This window comes from Dama dama, chromosome 24 (assembly GCF_033118175.1).
Source record: "Dama dama isolate Ldn47 chromosome 24, ASM3311817v1, whole genome shotgun sequence".
Lineage (NCBI taxonomy): Eukaryota > Metazoa > Chordata > Mammalia > Artiodactyla > Cervidae > Dama > Dama dama.
Genome location: NC_083704.1, coordinates 45,800,812 through 45,819,497, shown reverse-complemented (window position 1 = coordinate 45,819,497; position 18,686 = coordinate 45,800,812). Strand labels below are relative to the sequence as shown.

Here is an 18,686-nt window from a genome sequence, read left to right as displayed (position 1 = left end):
TCCTGCCTCTTTCTATGGCTCAAAAAGCTGTTGGGTGATCAATAGCAGCTCTTAGGCTATGACGCTCACTCGTGTGCTCTCTCTCTCCCTTTCCTCTCTCTTTTAAGCATTTCTATTATGGATAATTTATTAAACCTTAAATTTCTTTCCTATTTGTAAGTTTCAGCAAAATTTAGTCAGGTTACAACATAGAGTGTCAGGGGATAATTAGGACAGTTAGCAGTAATTTATCATTTCTCAGCTGGGTTTTCAAGCTTCCGCTGACTGTCTGCAAAAGTCCATCAGCCAGTTCTACACAGATCACTATGCAATCTCATTTCAGCTCAGTTCAGTTACTCAGTCATGTCCGACTCTTTGCGACCCCATGAATCGCAGCACACCAGGCCTCCCTGTCCGTCACCAACTCCCGGAGTCTACCCAAACCCGTGTCCGTTGATTACCTTTGTGCAAATCACTTTTCCACTTAACTGAAGTGAGTTGAAGGAGAGTCAACCCATTCCTGAAAATCTAGCCACCAGTGCGTGCATGTGTGTGTGTGTGTGTGTCACTGGAGTGCGTCTGAGGCCGGAGCTTCCAGTGAACTCCTATCATGGCTAATGGGTGTTACAACACCAGGGCAGCTTTTTCCACCTGCTATGTGTTAGAACTGTAAATCAGGCAGCCCAAACTCAGGTTAGATCTTCGGAAAATATGCATGGGACCCTACTGAGAGGCCGACAGCACATTTTCCAGAGCAAATATCACCTCACATGTAGTCCACCAAAGATGGAAAGCCTGGAGAAGGCAGAGACAACAGTTCTGCACCGCTTCCATGGAGAAGAGGGATTTTATTAAGCTGGAGCTGAAAAGGGAGGACCTTGTGTTCTTTTGAGAGACTCATTTACTAGATGGTGAAAAATGAATGCTCTGGGTAATTTCATTTCGAATTGATTTATTTCTAAATGGGAGAAAATTGACACTTGGTGAAGAAAGTAAAAAGCAAGTGTCTGGGAAGAACCAGCTAGTCTCGGGTATAACCTAATTATTTGAACAAAGGAAATAAGAACAGAAGGCAGGGTGCAAGGTCACCCAGGAAAGTCATTCCTTGCGATGAATACCTTCTTTTTCCCCTCCCGACAGACTCCCAGAAAAGTATAAACTGACCCCTATCTCCAGTTTATTTCTGACACCTAAAACCTAATCAAAGTTCACTTTAAAAAAAATCTAATAGTTATTCTCAATTAGATTGCACAGCAAATTAAATCATAAATTTCTCTCTCCTAACCCTGGTTTGTCACATTCCTAAAATACAACTTTCTACCCTCTGGCACTTTATTTAAATCTCTGAGGCCAGGCTCAGAAGCAAGTTATGGATTTGATAATTTGCTAATGTGGCCACAGTCATTGTTCTGAGCCATATTTATGATTTTATTGGATCTTAGAACAATCAATAATAATCCATCGATGTCCCTGACTCTGGGGTTTTCTCACAGTCCACAAATGGGGCAGTGGATTCATTTTTAATGTACTCACTTAGCACTGCTTCCCTGAGAGAGAGTCCTGCATATATTAATAAAGGCCAAGGAATGAAAGGCATTGGTGCACATACCTTACCCTGAAGAATTAGCTGCAGGAGAAGATTTAACACAGAAAGAAGGGGAAGAATAGACTAACAGGACCCATTTTGTACAGCACCAGTCATTAAAGTTAATGGAATTACCCTGTGGTCATGCACTAAAGGGAGCCTTTGGGAAGTTAAGCTCTTCTAGGGCCATTGATTCTCAGACTTTCACTCCACAATCCCCACTGGCATCTGATGAGTATTGCAGATATGCAGAAACACTTTAGAAATTGTTGACTCAAACTGCCAGTTAAGCATACTAAGGAGTAACAATAACTGAATATTTTAGAGGAGATGATCAAATGGAGGATGGTTTTCATGGACAGTAGCAGAAAGTTCAAGTCTTCCTGGATGAAACAAGATGGGAACTTTATTAAATCCTGCAACCAAAAAGTCTAGATGTTGTACAGGATTCAGGGCTGATTAATTCAGAACCCCCAATAATGTCACCAAAAATCCAACTTCTTTCCATCTCTGCCATTCAGGCCTCAGTATCTGGTTCATTCTAAAGCAGGTTGAAATCCTAGGAATACTAAGATGGTGGCCAGCAGCGTCAGGGTCAGTGCCTTCTTATTTACAAGCATCCCTTCCCACAAATCCTCGAGGATCTGGGAACAGCCATTTCTGAAGCCAAGGGACTCCTACTCTCTAAGTGACTTAGGTCAGGATTAATCAAAGTCATCTTGTGGCAAAGAGTTGGCTGAAGCCAGGGATGGGCAGCCCCTGGGCCAACCATCTTGCTCACTGTGCTTTTGCAAATACAGTTTGATTGGCAAATAGGCACACCCATTTTTAAAAATTCATTTACATACTTTGAATAGCTGCCTTTGTGCTATAAAGGTAGTCGTATAATTGTGACAGAGACCATCAAGCCCTCAAAGCCTAAAATGTTTACCATTTGGGTTTTTATGAAAAAATTTGCCATCCTCTGGAGTAACTAAATGAGGTTAGCACCTAGAGCTAGAGATGGATTCGCATGCATCCTGTCTCCTTGGCTGCTAAATAGCAGAGTATGGAGAGTATGCTGGGGAGACCAGCAGTGCCCAGAAGAGATATGATACCAAATTATTCAACTTCCTGGAAACCTGAAAACCAAATCACCTTAAAGGATCCACCATACTGAGCACATGTGAAATACCCTCTGTCCTTAGAATATAATCCAAACAATAAGTACATTAAAAATAGAACTACAACTCCTTACAGTCGTGTTGTACTTAATGCGGGTAAAACAATCCTTCTGCTCATCTCTTCAAACATATCTTCCATCATCACCTCTCTCTCCACCCTGAAGCCCTGCCCACCCAGTCTCCAACAATCTCCTTGACTTTGCCAAGCTCATCTCTGCTGCTGTTTCCTCGGCCCAGAAGTTTTTTTCCTCCCCAATTCTTTCCTTGGCTAGACTCTGGTTATTCCTCAGGTCTCAGTATATGGGTCACATTTGCAGTGGGCATGTTCTGACCACCCTACCTAAAGCAGCCCATTCCCCCATTCGCATTCCCCTCCCTCTCCCGATGTTGCCCTCATTCACAGCACCATTTACAGCCTTTCTAAAAGTTCTCAAAATCTGCAATTATTTCATCTGTTCATTTTCATGTAGAGAAAGACAATAAGGTTGAGAGTTATTCCTTGGCAGTCTTTCCTCTCATTGTATCCCAGTTCCCTGAAGTGCTTGTAACATAGTAGGTACTGAATCAACACAGGTAGGAGGAATTAATATGAGCTATACAACTTCTGGGCTTCCCTGATGACTCAGGGGTAAAAAATCCTCCTGCAGTGCAGGAGATATGGGTTCAATCCCTGGGCTAGGAAGTTCCCCTGGAAAGGAAATGGCAACCACTCCAGTATTCTTGCCTGGAGAATCCCATGGACAGAGGTGCCTGGTGGAGCATAGTCCATGGGGTTGCAAAGAGTCAGACGGGGCTTAGCAAGTAAACAACAACAATATACAACTTCTACATACAATCTCCTTAGTCTTCCTCTCTTACAGACCTTATTTTAATTGTCCTTAAAGACAGACAAGGACTATTCCTCATTCTTCTTGTTCTTCCAGGACCTGTGCCAATATGTGGAACACAGTAGGTAATGGATGAATAAATTGAAGAATGAATCCTAGATATTGGGTTGGTCAGAAAGTTCATTTGGGTTTTTCTGTAAGATGTTATGGACAAACCCCAAACTAACATTTTGGTCAACCCAATATAAAAGCATGAGCAGGCAGGATGTTCATTTCCTGGGAGGCCATAACAGGATACTGTTGGCAGTGAGGGAATTCTCACCCTCAATCAGAGAGCAGAGCGGTTCCAGGCTGGAAGCAGCTACCATACAGCACACTGGGTTCCCAGGTGTAGAGGAAGATGTAAGACCGATTTAAAGTCTACAGAGGGGGTCATTTACAGGAAGGGAGAAATACTACATGACTTTCAAGGTCATATGCCTGTCTGGGGTTCTCTGAGTCATCCCCTGCTCTGAGGTCCTTCCTCAAGAATGAGTTTCATCCCTGGTCATGTGACAGCAGAGCTGAGCTTGGAATCACATTTATTCCTTCTAAGATTAAACAGTGTCCTCAAAATTACCCTGCTAGAACTTGATTACACCTGGGAGTTTATACCATTTATAACCGACAGAAGAACTGAAACATAAATAAAAGGTCCTGTTGGGTCGATTTCCAGGGCACCCTTCTAGAAAGTAGGATTAGAAAAAATTTTTTCGGGGACCAAACACTGATACACAGACTCTGGGGCAGGGGGCAGAGATCTGAATATGAACATTAGGATAAATGGATTTTGCCACAAAGTAAAAGAATATGTGATGAGTTCACTTTGTTCACTCAATGCTGTTTATTCTTCTAAACCACTTTAGGCAAGGTCAACATTCTAAACAACTTCATTTTTATTTTTCATGTAACATCTGGAACAAGAAAAGCATATTCAAAAGGATAAACTACAGGGGAAAGAAATGTAGGTTTTCATTACGAGAGCCCAATAGAATTATCTTTATGTTGAAGCCCAGAAGGATTGCAAACCATCATTTTCATCCTTTCCCCCTGTGGCGTGGGATTAATCTGATTCAGAAGGCTTCTAGCAATTTATGTCTCTCTTTCCCTCATCTTGGTGGATGAGCGGCTCTTCCAGAAAGAGGATTTGCTATGAGGCTGCAGGTGTAGGATTGATGTTTCATGACACATCAGGTTAAAATTTCAAAACTATTCTTTCTCAGCACTAACATTCTTCACGAACAAATTGGAGGAGAATTTCTCACTGTGTTTGGCCCCACAGCCATTACACATTCTCACCAACCCAATATTTTTCACTCAGATGTCATTAGAAAGGTCATTATTTGAATTCTTCCATGTATGTGCCTCTGTACCTTGCCATGTCTATTATTCATTACACTGCCTTCCCTCTGACCCAGGCTTGGTTATCAAACCCTTAGTCTTCCAGCTGCTTTTTGAGCCTTGAGAATTACTTTAGTAATGGCTGTGGCATAAAGGACTAACAGGAGCCTCTGAAAAAATGAATAATTCAGGATGAATTTGGGAATAAGAATCAAATCTAGGTCATCTAGATCAAGAATCAAAATGTATTAATATTAAACAAATAAAACAGCAGTTCATAAATCTGGGTAACCACTAGAATCAACTGCAAGTCTAGGTCACCAAGACTGAGAATCAAAACATATTTAGGTACGCAAATAAAATGGCAGTTCATAAATCTGTGTAACCATCATAATCAACTGGGGACTTTTCAAAAAACTTTTTTTGGGGGCCCCGTCATCAGAGCCCACTCATTGGAAAAGACTCTGGTGCTGGGAAAGATTGAGGACAGAAGGAGAAGGGGGTGACAGAGGACGAGATGGTTGGATGACATCATCAACTCAATGAACATGAGTTTGAGCAAACTCCGAGAAATGGTAAAGGACAGGGAAGCTTGGTGTGCTGTCCATGAGGTTGCAAAGAGTCAGATATGATTGAACAACTGAACAACAAAATCAGAGATGTGAACATAGGAAGTCTGAGCACTAGTTATGTGCTTAAGATAAAGACAGAAGAAAGAATGGATGAGCAGAATCGTTTCCCAATGGAAAATTCTTCTGATGGAATGCCTGTGAAATAAAAATTATAGTTTCCTATATTTCTTCATAAAATATAAATAATATAATGGGAAACCAGGAACATATTAAGTAGGCAGTGAAAGGTCCCTGTACCCTGGACAACCCAGGGTGCTCCTTCCACCTGGTACTGAACTCCAGGGGCATCTCAACACAATATTGCCTGTTTCACTAAGCAACATATAGATACACATATTTTATACTCAAATAGATGTCTCCTTTTATATTTTATTATTTTTACTAAGTACTAAAACAAATGTTTTCAGTTTTGTCTGGATCTGTTTGAGCTGAAATGTCCAGTTTCAACCAAAGCACCCATTATTTTAGGGACTTTCATTCCCTGTTCTGTATTTAAGGTGTATAATGTGGCCTGTAACAAATTAATCATATGAGAAGACTGAACTGACCACTCATATTTAGTCAAAATTATTCAATCCTTGTCACAGGATTCATCGGAACAAGTTTAACTACATTTTTTTTTAACAAAATAAACACTTTACCCAAGCCAGTTATTTAGATGTCACAGGCTTAAAACTTTAAACTTAAAATGAAGTGGTTATATGGAGTTAGAGAATTTTATGCACATTGTCCTAGACCTGAAATATATGCAGCAAAATAGTGAGAGAATAGTATCTTCAGTGATTCCTAGTACTTAGCACCTAGTATTTCACAGCAAAATGACAGAGAATAAGTGTCCCAACTGCATCAACAGAGGGAAGGTGAGTCTGAATAATAATGCCTTATATTTACATAGCACTTTAAGGTCTATAAAGCACTTTGCCTTTCACAGTATATTTGATTTGACAGTGAGTAAAATAAACCCCCAAACTCTCAGCATCAGGTGGAAAAGATAGTCCACCGAAACCTGTAAAACACTGACATTAAGAAAGCATCAAAATATTTGCCACATTTTTGTGTCACAGATCCCAAAATAAATTTAGCCAATACCCACTTTGCTATATGTCAGGACCTCCAATTACTAAAGGAATTTGTTTGGTAGCACTAATGAAAAATTAAACATCTGAAACATATAATTCTGCTGTAAATTGACATAAAGTAGTATTTAGGTTAGTTAACCTTCACCTGTATAATAAAATTACAGAGAGAGTCCCCTGGGTACTTTTAGATGGAAGTCACATTATTTTAAGCAGAGAAAAATAGTGCAGATGAATCTGTGTTGAGGGAGACAAAATATTTACAAAACATCTCCTTATGTACCTTTGGCTATGCTTACAGAGTGCAAAGCAGTCAATCCTAAAGGAAATCAACCCTGAAAATTCACTGGAAGGATTGATGCTGAAGCTGAAGCTCCAATACTCTGGCTACCTGATGCGAAGAGACGACTCATTTGAAAAGACCCTGATGCTGGGAAAGATTGAGGGGAAGAGGTCAAGGGGGCAACAGAGGATGAAGCGGTTGGATGACATCACCAACTCAATGGACATGAGTTTGAGCAAACTCTGGGAGATAGTGAAGGACAGGGAAGACTGGCGTGCTGCAGTCCAGGGGGGTCACAGAAAGTTGGACACGACTGAGCAACTGAACAATAGCCACTGAGTGCAAGGTGTTTGGAGGATCAGCTCAGATGATATAATGGAAAATCAGGCTTTCAGGCAAGCCTGGGTTTGAATCCCAACTCTCCTATCTGTAACTTGTGTTGTTGTTCTTATTGTTGTTGATAAGTGACTACCTCCATAAACCTTAGTCTAAGTATAAAATATCAATGCCCCACTTTTAGACTCATGAGGATGAAGTGAAAATTATAATCTAACAGCAAATATGTATTGAGACTTTCCTGTGTGTCAAGTGCTATGTCAAAGACATTTACATGTATTGTAATCTGTTTTATCTTCACAATACCCCTGTGAGGCAGGATACTATTAAGACCCCCATTTTATAACCTTATAAATAGATGAGGCTAAAAAAAGGTTGGCTTTTGCAAGAGTCATAGAAATGATAGGTGATAGATAGCTCTGGGAAGGAAACCAGGCCATCTGGCTCCAGAGTCCTCCCTCTTCATCGGAGTGTAGTCCTGATGACATTTCCCTTCCACCCTCACTTCATCTGCAGCACTCCCCTCTGACCCACCTAAGCCGCCCTTGAGTTTTACAGAACAGGGAAAAAACGAACAAATAGAAATGGAAGAAGAGCAGAGAGTTTGGTTAATTTTCCTTTCAGTGCTTTGACCCAAATGGCATCATGTGATTCAAGATTAACTAATTAGAAATGGGAAAACTCAGTGATTTTATACTCACTTAGAAGAGGGTTTAAGGGTTTAGAAGAAGAAAGAAGAAAGAAACTTTCCCACAGGGGAAAGAGAGGCTCATTTCCCTTCTCCTGCTGAGAAAGCCAGGGATGAGGGCTTTTGCCTCCAAATCACCAGCCGGGGAAGGAAAGTCAAGGGGAAGGATGGGATCGGAGGTGTCCACGCCCCCCTGTACACCCAATCCCATCCCCTGAACACCAAACTGAATTTCGATTTACCAAACTCAGGCAAACTGGGTTCATTTTCAGACCAGAGATGCAAATTGTAAGGCAACTGCAGAAGATAAAAGTGACTGCATCCTGAAGATACTAATTCTTCAGCAGTAGACACAGGCATTAGATATAAACATAGGCAAGGTGATTTTCCTCATGGCTTTAATCAAATGATAAAAGTTCTCTGGCAAATTACAGCTCTCATGAAATTTCTTTCCAGATGAAAATAATAAATACCAGTCAAGTAAGAATCATTTTGATTTTTAAGATGTTGGTTTCTCCTCTCTCTGCACACCAAATATGAGGAATTCTTCTGGATTGAAAAGTAAGCTGCTATATGTGGAGACCCCGCCACCTCCCGTCACATCTCTGCTAAGCGGCTCTGCACCGGGGTCATCTGTACACGAGCACCGCTGACCGTGCCTGTTAGAAGGCAGCGCCCTGGGTCTCACATCAGACCTACTGAGCCAGCAGAGGGGCAGACAGGTTTCTGTCCTACTGAAGCCTACTTTAAGCAGTTGTGAAGTACAGTGTCGTTCAGGAGCACAGCTTACTCATTACCACCAAGGGATACAGCAGAGGTCGAAAGTCATCCGGGCCGAGATTTCATACCCCAAGTAATAATGCAGATGTCTGAATATTCAAGGGGTCAATTCTGTAAGTTCAAACTAGATGTTCAAACTATGCAAGTGATATGATCAGAACAAAGTGGTTTTATTTTTTTTCCCCAAGAATGTAAGCTAAAAGGCAGTAATTAATAGTGAGAGAATTTACTGTTTGAATAAGTGAACTAGACAGGGCTGCAAACAACCTGTATACCACAAACAGTCTCATAAAGTGACACCTTAGCCTGTCTTAAGGACAAGAAAACTGAGAGTAAGATTAAAATGAACAAAAACGTGGACTTCCCTGGTGGTCCAAGGGTTAAGAATATGCCTGCTAATGCAGGGGACATGGGTTTGATCCCTGGTCTGGGAAGATCACACATGTCTTGGAGTAACTAAGCCTGTGTGCCCCAACTAGTGAGCCTGCACTCCAGAGCCCTAGAGATGCAACTACTGAGTCCACATGCCCTAGAGCCTGTGCTCCGCAACAAGAGAAGCCACCACAATGAGAAGCCCACACACCACAACTAGAGAACAGCCCTCGACTCATGTCGCTAGAGAAAGCCCATACAAAGCAATGAAGATCCAGCACAGCCAAAACTTAAGTAAGTAAGTAAGTAATTAAAAAAAAAAAAAGAAAGAAAGAAACATGCATAAGGCCCTAGGGACAAGATGTGGTGGGCTAGGCATTCTATTCCCATCTGAAATATGAGGAAATAAATGTTCATAGAGGTTAAGAGGCTGGGCCAAACTCACAAAGCTAAAACTTCCATGGAGCCTCTTACTGACGTCAAAGTGTATTAGCTCCTGGACTTTACTTGGAGCTAAAACATCCTCTAAGTTCATAAATTGCAAAGATTAGCAAATCTCCTTGTGGAAGGGACCTAAGAAACTCCTCAGTAAATGGAAGAGCTTGTTTGTTGTTATTTTAATTTGTAAATCACATTTCTTTGAAGAAATCCTTTCTTTGTTCTTCTGAAAGCAATCCAAAAACGTAATCACTAATGTATCAACAGTTAATAAGAGACACTTCCCACTGAGTTAACACTATAAAATTAAATATCTAAGTAGAGGATTCAAGCACCATAAACATAGAAGAGTGTAAGCAAGCATATTTTATAAATAGCTCTTATAAAATTCTAAATTACCTGCCTGCCATAAATCTCTCTCTTTAATATACCTAAAGCACTCTCCCACCTAAAGACGCACATAGTAATTGCTCTAAAAGCTCACATTAAACTTACTCAGTAGCATCTCTTTTAAAGGACAGAACATTGCCTTAATGATGTGGCTAGTTGAAATTACATTTTTCGAGTATGATTTGGGAATTGGATTAGTGGTAATTCTGGTCTTTGTCAGTGATGGCAGAATAAGGGAGATTCTTGATAGAAACTCCAGAAAACCTACACCTCTGACTGCACAATGAAATACAACACATCATCTACTTCTGTAAGTTAGGAGAATAGATTTCTTCTATCATTAGCATCCCTACCTTCCTCCCCATACCACCCAAGAGAGCCACAGTAAACAATGACAAAATGCAGGTTCTCATGAAGCTTACATTCTCCAGGGACTAAAGAAACAATATGGTACAGGGGGGAAAAGTAACATACCAACAAATAAAAGACAGTGAAGAAGACTCTGAAGGAAATCAAATAAGGCATGGACAAAGAACGTTGCCTGCCATTAAGCCATCAGCTATTGCAGCAGCTCCTACAGTGTACCCTGAGGGGAATTCAGGAAGGAGAAAAAGTGGGTATTGGCCCTAGATGGTAAAGATGTATATCAAAGGGATGATTTCAAGAAGCCAGACTCTTGCACATTCCCATACATAGAAAAGCGGTAAAATCATTACCCTGAGGTGAAGGGTTTTTTGTGTGATTATCAATAATCTTTTGATGTTCTACTACATTTTTTCCAGTAAAACTCCTATATATCCTGGCTTCCCTTTCATCTCTTTGGAACAGTTCATCTGAGCTATCTGAGAGACTGTCTTCCCAGGCTATAGTCCTCAGTAGGATCTCAGAATAAAACAAAACCCACAACTGTTAGGTTATGGGGTTTTGTTTTTAGTTGGCAAAGGCAAACAGGATAGGGAGTGTGGGGCTTAGGAGGGCTACTTCAGATGGGGGGGTGTCTGGGAGGGCTAATGATAAAGCAACATCTGGTTGCATATGTACATGATGAGGTGCTGTGCACTTAGTTGCTCAGTTGTATCTGACTCTGTGGTCCCAGGGACCGTATCCCACCAGCTTCTCTCTCCATGGAATTTTCCATGCAAGAACACTGGGGCAGGTTGCCATTTCATACTCCAGGGGATCTTCCCAACCCAGGGATTGAACCCTCATCTCTTGTGACTCCTGAATCAACAGGTGGATTCTTTACCACTAGCACCACATGGGAAGCCCCTTGTACAGGGTGATAAGTATCAATAGATGCATATGGTGGTGCAGAAAAAAGCGATCATTTCTCAAGCCTGTAGGATATTCAAATTGCTTCAGCAATCAACCTGGTGGATAACGGTGCCCTCTTACATTTAAACTCAAACAGGAGAGTGAATAATCAGCTGAGAAGTAAGAGGCCACTTTTTTAGTTCGATATTTCCCTTCCCTGTTAAAAATGCCCCTCTGAGTAAGCTAGTCCACCTTGTTCTTTGCAAAGAAGAATTTAAAGCCCACAAAACAAAAAACCCTAAAGGGGCACCATGTTCAAGAGGCTCACTCAGCAGTGCACCTCCACTAACAACAATGGTTGCTTCAGAGGAAGAGACCATTATGGGCTTATTGCTATTACCATGCAGTGGGAGACAAAAATGGTTTAGAACCCAGGCATTAGGTGGGATATCAACAGACAGAAGCAAAGATGAACAAAACAGTCACTGCATTTTCCATGGCAGGCTGTCAAATACAGCCTCATAATATTCAACTGTGTGAATTTCAAAATCTGAAATGCTCAGTCAGATTTTGTTTTCAAAACCCAATAGCTAGGGGCTTCCACGGTGGTCGAGTGATTAAGAATTCACCATGCAATGCATGGGAAATGGCTTCAATTCCTGGTCTGGGAAGATCCCACATGTCACAGAGCAACTAAGCCCATGCAACACAGCTACTGAGCCTGTGCTCTCGAGCCCAAGAACCACAATGAGAGAAGCTACTGCAATAAGAAGCCCGGAGCCACAGCTAGAGAGTAGCCCCTGCCTACTGCAACTAGAGAAAACACTGTACCACAACAAAGACTCAGTGCAGCCAAAAATAACAATAAATAAATAATTAAAAAGCCAAAACCCAATAGCTAAATATTGACGATGCAGTTTTGCTCTCTGGTGGGGCTGACTTCTGGCTTCCTTGGGTCAAGGTTATGGGGCCATCACTGTGTACTATTTTATCACCGTGGAACAGCAAGACTAGTAAATATCTACAATCTGAGAAGACTCATAGGATGTGTATGTTACCAGTGAAGACTCAAAAGCCCCAAACACAAAGATCCTGTCAGTAGATTCAGAATAAAAACAGAATCAACCTTTCTATTAAAGTAACATGAAAAGTAATTCTTATGTAGCTAGTATAAGAATCATACTTAGAAAAAATAGATTAGACAACTTTTGATATGTAGACTTGTTCTAAAAGGACAGTTTTCAAAACTTTGTCATCCACCGAGATTATAGTTGTATGTACATGCATGCTCAGTCAGTTTAGTCACATCCAACTCTTTGTGACACTACGGACTGTAGCCTACCAGGATCCTCTGTCCATGGGATTCTCCAGGCAAGAATACTGGAATGGGTTGCCATGCCCTCCTTCAGGGAATCTTCCAGACCCAGGGATCGAACCCATGTCTCCTGTGTTGCAGGTAGATTCTTTACTGCTGAGCCACTGGGGAAGCCCAGCTGTATGTACAGCTGACTCTTAAAACCTGGGGGTTAACAGTTCCAAATCTCCCTCGAAGTGGAAAATCCATGTATAATTTATAGTCAGCCCAGATACATGCACTTCTGCATCTGCAGATTCCACCAACCACTGATCTATATTACTACAGTATTTACTACTGAAAAAATGCCTATATAAGTGAACCCTCACCATTCAAACTTCTGTTATTCAAGGGTCAAATGCATGTGGATGCTTTATTTAGCCATTTAATATTACACAAAGGGTTTGAGATGGCCCAGGTAATTCATATGGGAGAAATCCTGTGATCACATAGGAAACAACTGAAAGATGTCCAAAAGAATATAATCTACCAAAAACTGTAAAAAAAAAAAAAAAAAAATCAAAAATTTCCAAAAACTGTAATCTAAAAACAAACAAACAGCTTAAGCTAAAATACAATGGTAATAATGATAAGAACCACATTCAACAATTTATATCTGAGTGCTATACTCCATAAATTACTCCATCATCACCACCAAAGCTAACAAAATGATTAAAAATTTTGGCCAGATCACTGGGACATGAAAAAGCAATCAGTACTAGAGTCAGAGTGTCCAGAGCCATGGTAGTCAGCCATACTAGATTCAGTGCTTGTTGGGTTTTTTTGCTTTTTTTTTTTTAGGTTTTATTGCCATTTTTAATTGATATACAATTCAAATAACATAAAAGTTACCATTTTCAAATGCAGGATTCAGTAGGTTTTAAAAATATTCATAATGTTGCACAACTATCACCACTAATTCCCCCACTAATCATCCCCAAAAGAAACTACTTCTCAGTACTCATTTCCCATTCCCTTTTTCCTACAGTCCTTGGTAACCACTAATTTACTTTTTGTCTCTATTCAGTGCCTGCTTGCCTAGGAAAGATTTTAATGTTCCAGTCAGAATCCTGAAATAAAATTTTGAGATCGTATAACATATATACTCATATACATTTCAGCTGTTTCCTTCGTGTACTCTATCAACCTGTGCACGCCTCTTGACAAGGTCTGAATTTCTCCCCTGTCACTCTGATGCCTTTGCAGTGTTCTGTGAATGGCTGAAGGAACTCCATTAAATAGATACTGCACAAAGTAAGCATCTAACTCATCTGCTAGTTTGGGGATTTATATTTGAATATTGATTTTTTTTAAAAGTCTAGCAACTGGATTTCTGTATTTCAAAAAACAATTTCAAAATGAAGCTACTTCTATTAGACTGTTTTTTTTTTTTTTTTTCTTTCTTTTTTTTTTTTTTTTTTTACCATCTGCATGTTTGGAAGCCAGGCACAGAGGCTGAGAAAAGCTGAGAATCCCATCTTTATCACAGTGTCTGGAGCAAGGCTAAGCTCTTTTTTATCATAAGGAATTACATTTGCTCCTTAAAGAACTTCCCAGAGACTCTATGTTAAAAGCCCCGTGGTAGCTGTGTTAAGCATTATAGCCACATGCAGATGAGCATCAAAGGCGCAGTAAGTTTATTTGGCATTGCTTGGTACCAAGCATTACCTTACTTGCTCACAGCCAGTCTCAAAGCCATAAAACCTTATTTCACAAAAATGTAACATTAACACCCCAGTTAGACTTGCTTCTGATGTCTAACATGGAGGGGGAAAAAAAAGAACTTTTCTATGATTTTGGCTTAGGAACTAACTGCATAGAAATTTGAATTTGTATGAAGGGGATTGAAACTCAGCTTCAGAATCATCCAGGATTTCATTCTCTTGTTTTATTTTATTAAGAAAGCAGACACTATCCTAATAAATCCTCCTTCCCTCTTCTGGCGCACTTAAAACCCATTTCTGAGCTCCACTGACTGTCACATTGAACTCTGGTATTAAGTACAAAGGGAGGGAAAGAGTAGGGGTGTGGGTGGAGAGGAAGAGAACAGAGGGGAACACAGGGTGAGGAGTGAAGGGACAGCCCAAATGTGGGGCCAGTGCAAGAGCAAGCCCTCCGCTCAACATCAGCAAAGTGCAAAAGAGATGGCATAGAGAACTAGAAGGCTGTCAGTGGGGCCCCGGCCTCACAGGAGACACAGCAATCCATACCCGACATCTATGCTGTTTCCTAGACACCACCTCCCATGAGCTCCTTGGACCCTGGCTTGCATTTCAGGACTCCATGATTTAGTTTCTGTTTGAGCTTTTGGACAATAATAATTTTACTACAAAAGGTAAATGTCTTACAAACTAATGGGAAACATATTGCTTGGCAAAGTTTATAATGTCAGGATTTATGGCTCTAACGCCAAGGGTCTCCCTGACCTCGAAGATAACATAGTGAAACAGTAATGTGCTCTAAATGACTCGGTGTGATTTTTTATTAGTTCTCGTAATCACCCCCTATTAATTTGTATGTACATAATAAGCACTCACCTTCACCGTCTGTCCAGCTTCAGGGCCATCCTAGAAATAGGAAAACAAAGGAAAAAAAAAAAAAAACACAGAGGTGAGAACAGATAGATGGTATCTCCTGCTTATTCAGAAATACCGCCCATTAATAATTTAGATCCAATTTCATTGTGTATTAATTTATAGTTTCCTCATGGGGACCATGAGCTTCAAATGTATGGAACCTGACAGTTCTCCATTTTTGTCTGGGAGTAAGTGAGAAGTTATGTATAAAAATGACACAAATTGTCCAGTGAGTCAACCCCCTTCCTACTTGTATGTTCTTTGCTTTCGGCTATGGTTTTAATGGCATTAAAGGAAGACTGGAAAGAATCATACCTTTTGGTTATCTTTAATCCAGATGTAGTTTAATTAATGCCTGATGACTTTAAGTCTCAACTTAGGAAATCTGCCATAAACGTAATCCATTGGGCAAGAATATGGGCTCTCACACAGCAACAGAAGGGAGAGGGGGCCCTTCCTGGCTATTCTGACCTTGAGAGAAAAGGTGGAAGGAAGTGTTATTCCAGCTGGACTCTGTCCCTATCCTGGGTTCTCCCCTAGGATTTCGGAATCCCAACAAAACTGTTTGTTGAAATAGTTGAAAATAGGCAAACAAATCCAGTCACTAGCCAGAGGCAGACATCCTGGATGTCAAGTCAAGTGGGCCTTAGGAAGCATCACTATGAACAAAGCTAGTGGAGGTGATGGAATTCCAGTTGACCTATTTCAAATCCTGAAAGATGATGCTGTGAAAGTGCTGCACTCAATATGCCAGCAAATTTGGAAAACTCAGCAGTGGCCACAGGACTGGAAAAGGTCAATTTTCATTCCAATCCCAAAGAAAGGCAATGACAAAGAATGCTCAAACTACCGCACAATTACACTCATCTCACATGCTGTAAAGTAATGCTTAAAATTCTCCAAGCCAGGCTTCAACAATATATGAACTGTGAACTTCCAGATGTTCAAGCTGGTTTTAGAAAAGGCAGAGAACCAGTGATCAGATTGCCAACATCCATTGGATCATCGAAAAAGCAAGAGAGTTCCAGAAAAACATCTACTTCTGCTTTATTGACTATGCCAAAGCCTTTGACTGTGTGGATTACAATAAACTGTGGAAAATTCTGAAAGAGATGGGAATACCAGACCACCTGACCTGCCTCTTGAGAAACCTGTATGCAGGTCAGGAAGCAACAGTTAGAACTGGACATGGAACAACAGACTGGTTCCAAACAGGAAAAGGAGTACATCAAGGCTGTATATTGTCACCCTGCTTATTTAACTTATATGCAGAGTACATCATGAGGAATGCTGGGTTGGGAGAAGCACAAGTTGGAATCAAGACTGCCAGGGGAAATATCAATAACCTCAGATATGCAGATAATACCACCCTTATGGCAGAAAGTGAAGAAGAACTAAAGAACCTCTTGATGAAATTAAAGAGAGTGAAAAAGTTGGCTTAAAGCTCAACATTCAGAAAATTAAGATCATGGCATCCAGTCCCATCACTTCATGGCAAATAGATGGGGAAACAGTGGAAACAGTGGCTGACTTTATTTTCCTGGGCTCCCAAATCACTGCAGATGGTGATTGCAGCCATGAAATTAAAAGACGCTTACTCCTTGGAAGGACAGTTATGACCAACCTAGACAGCACATTAAAAAGCAGAGACATTATTTTGTCAACAAAGGTCCGTCTAGTCAAGGCTATGGTTTTTCCACTGGTCATGTATGACGTCAGAGTTGGACTATAAAGAAAGCTGAGCGCCGAAGAATTGATGTTTTTCAACTGTGGTGTTGGAGAAGACTCTTGAGTGTCCCTTGGACTGCAAGGGGATCCAACCAGTCCATCCTAAAGGAGATCAGTCCTGGATATTCATTGGAAGGACTAATGTTGAAGCTGAAACTCCAATACTTTGGCCACCTGATGTGAAGAGCTGACTCATTTGAAAAGACCCTGATGCTGGGAAAGATTGAAGGCAGGAGGAGAAGGGGATGACAGAGGATGAGATGGTTGGATGGCATCACCAACTCAATGGACATGGGTTTGGGTGGAGTCCGGGAGTTGGCGATGGACAGGGAGGCCTGGTGTGCTGTGGCTCATGGGGTCGCAAAGAGTCAGACATGACTGAACGACTGAACTGAACTGAAAGCAAAAGTAAATGTTCATCCGGTTTGGACTAGCAGAACAAGCAGTATTTTTAAAGTCAGAAATTTCAAAATTAAAGTAGAACTCTGCAAATTTAGGAAAGTCTTTTGACTCCTAGGACCCAGACTACTTGGGGTGAGAATTTGTGCCTTGCTGTAGCCAAGATGAAGCAGACCTGTGTCATCAATGGTTTTCAGACCCATTGGTTCTCAATCCATTAGTGGGTCCTGAAGTCAACCTGATGGGTTGTGATGTGCACTACAGACAAAAGAAATCATGTAAGAGGAAGAAAACAAAAGAAAAACAAAACTACTGTGTTGGCCAAAAAGTTTGTTTGGACTTTTTCTTTTTTATGACATCTTACAGAAAACCCTTAACGGACTTTTTTGGCCAACCCAGCATCAGGCTGCATGTGTGCTCAGTCGCTCAGTCATGTCTGACTCTTTGCGACCCCACGGACTGTAGCCTGCCAGCTTCCTCTGTCCATAGAATTCTCCAGGCAAGAATACTAGAGCAGGTAGCTGTTCCCTTCTCCAGGGGATCTTCCTGACCCAGGAATCGAACCCAAATCCTCTGCATCTACTGTACTGGCAGGTTGATTCTTTATCACTGAGCCACAAGGGAAGCCAATATTACACTGCACAAAATGGGGAAACATTGTCATGGGAGAGAGTTCAATGTGAAAAGGATGAAAAATACTTTCTGAGCTCTGTGTATACTCACCTGCATGGAGAACGTGAGCGAGGTGCCCTGGAAATGCTTCTCCACCACTGTGCCGACTCTCTGTGCAGCCTGAAACAAGTCAGCCACTTCTTCGGGACTCATGTCTCGGAAGCGCTCCACTGGCCGGAGAGGACACACGAGGACATCTGCAGTGAGGTCTGTTAAGGTACATTCTGCTTGCTTTAGGGAATGTTTTCGCCAAGAAGTTTATACCCATAGCACTGAATCAGGCCCGGGGCCTGAACTCACAAAGGCGAAGGGATAAAAGAACAAATATTTACCAACCACTGAACTCCAAGGAGTTCAAACAGAGCTGACAAACACGGCTAATTATACTCTGAAGGAGAAGCTGTGGTGCCCTGAGAAAGTTCTTTTAAGAGAAAAAGACATCAATGTTCAAAAAGGCTTAAGTGCTGGCTGAAGTAATTATGCCATGAGGCACGATCTATTCTGGACCATTATCTCCTGGACTCTATTTTGAAGCTCAGTCTTCTCAAGGAGCCAAAGGCTCTGGATTGGAAAAGCAACTGGAATATTTATTTGGTTTTTCTATGAAGAGCATCATGGTTAAGACTTTAACATCTCTCTAGAAGAATAGCTAATGAAAATATAACAGCAGCTTTCTTTTTTAAAGGAGTATAGACATTCTGAAAATGTACAGCCAACTTCATTTATAACAAGGAGATGTGCCACATGGGTAAGCAATTTAGGTTTTCTGATTGT

The 18,686-nt window shown here is 41.1% G+C and overlaps 1 protein-coding gene across 20 annotated transcripts in view; it reads right to left on the bottom strand.

Annotated features, from left to right (window-relative positions):
• FHIT (fragile histidine triad diadenosine triphosphatase) overlaps nucleotides 1-18,686 on the bottom strand; it is a 1,512,191-nt gene that overhangs the window by 272,066 nt on the left and 1,221,439 nt on the right. For all 20 annotated transcript variants that reach the window (XM_061128197.1, XM_061128194.1, XM_061128188.1 and 17 more), the window contains 2 exons: nucleotides 17,964-18,109; nucleotides 15,075-15,104 (listed from right to left, as the gene is read on the bottom strand). In XM_061128197.1, coding sequence (XP_060984180.1) covers nucleotides 15,075-15,104; nucleotides 17,964-18,109 — 176 coding nt within the window. The remainder of the gene's footprint in view (nucleotides 1-15,074; nucleotides 15,105-17,963; nucleotides 18,110-18,686) is intronic.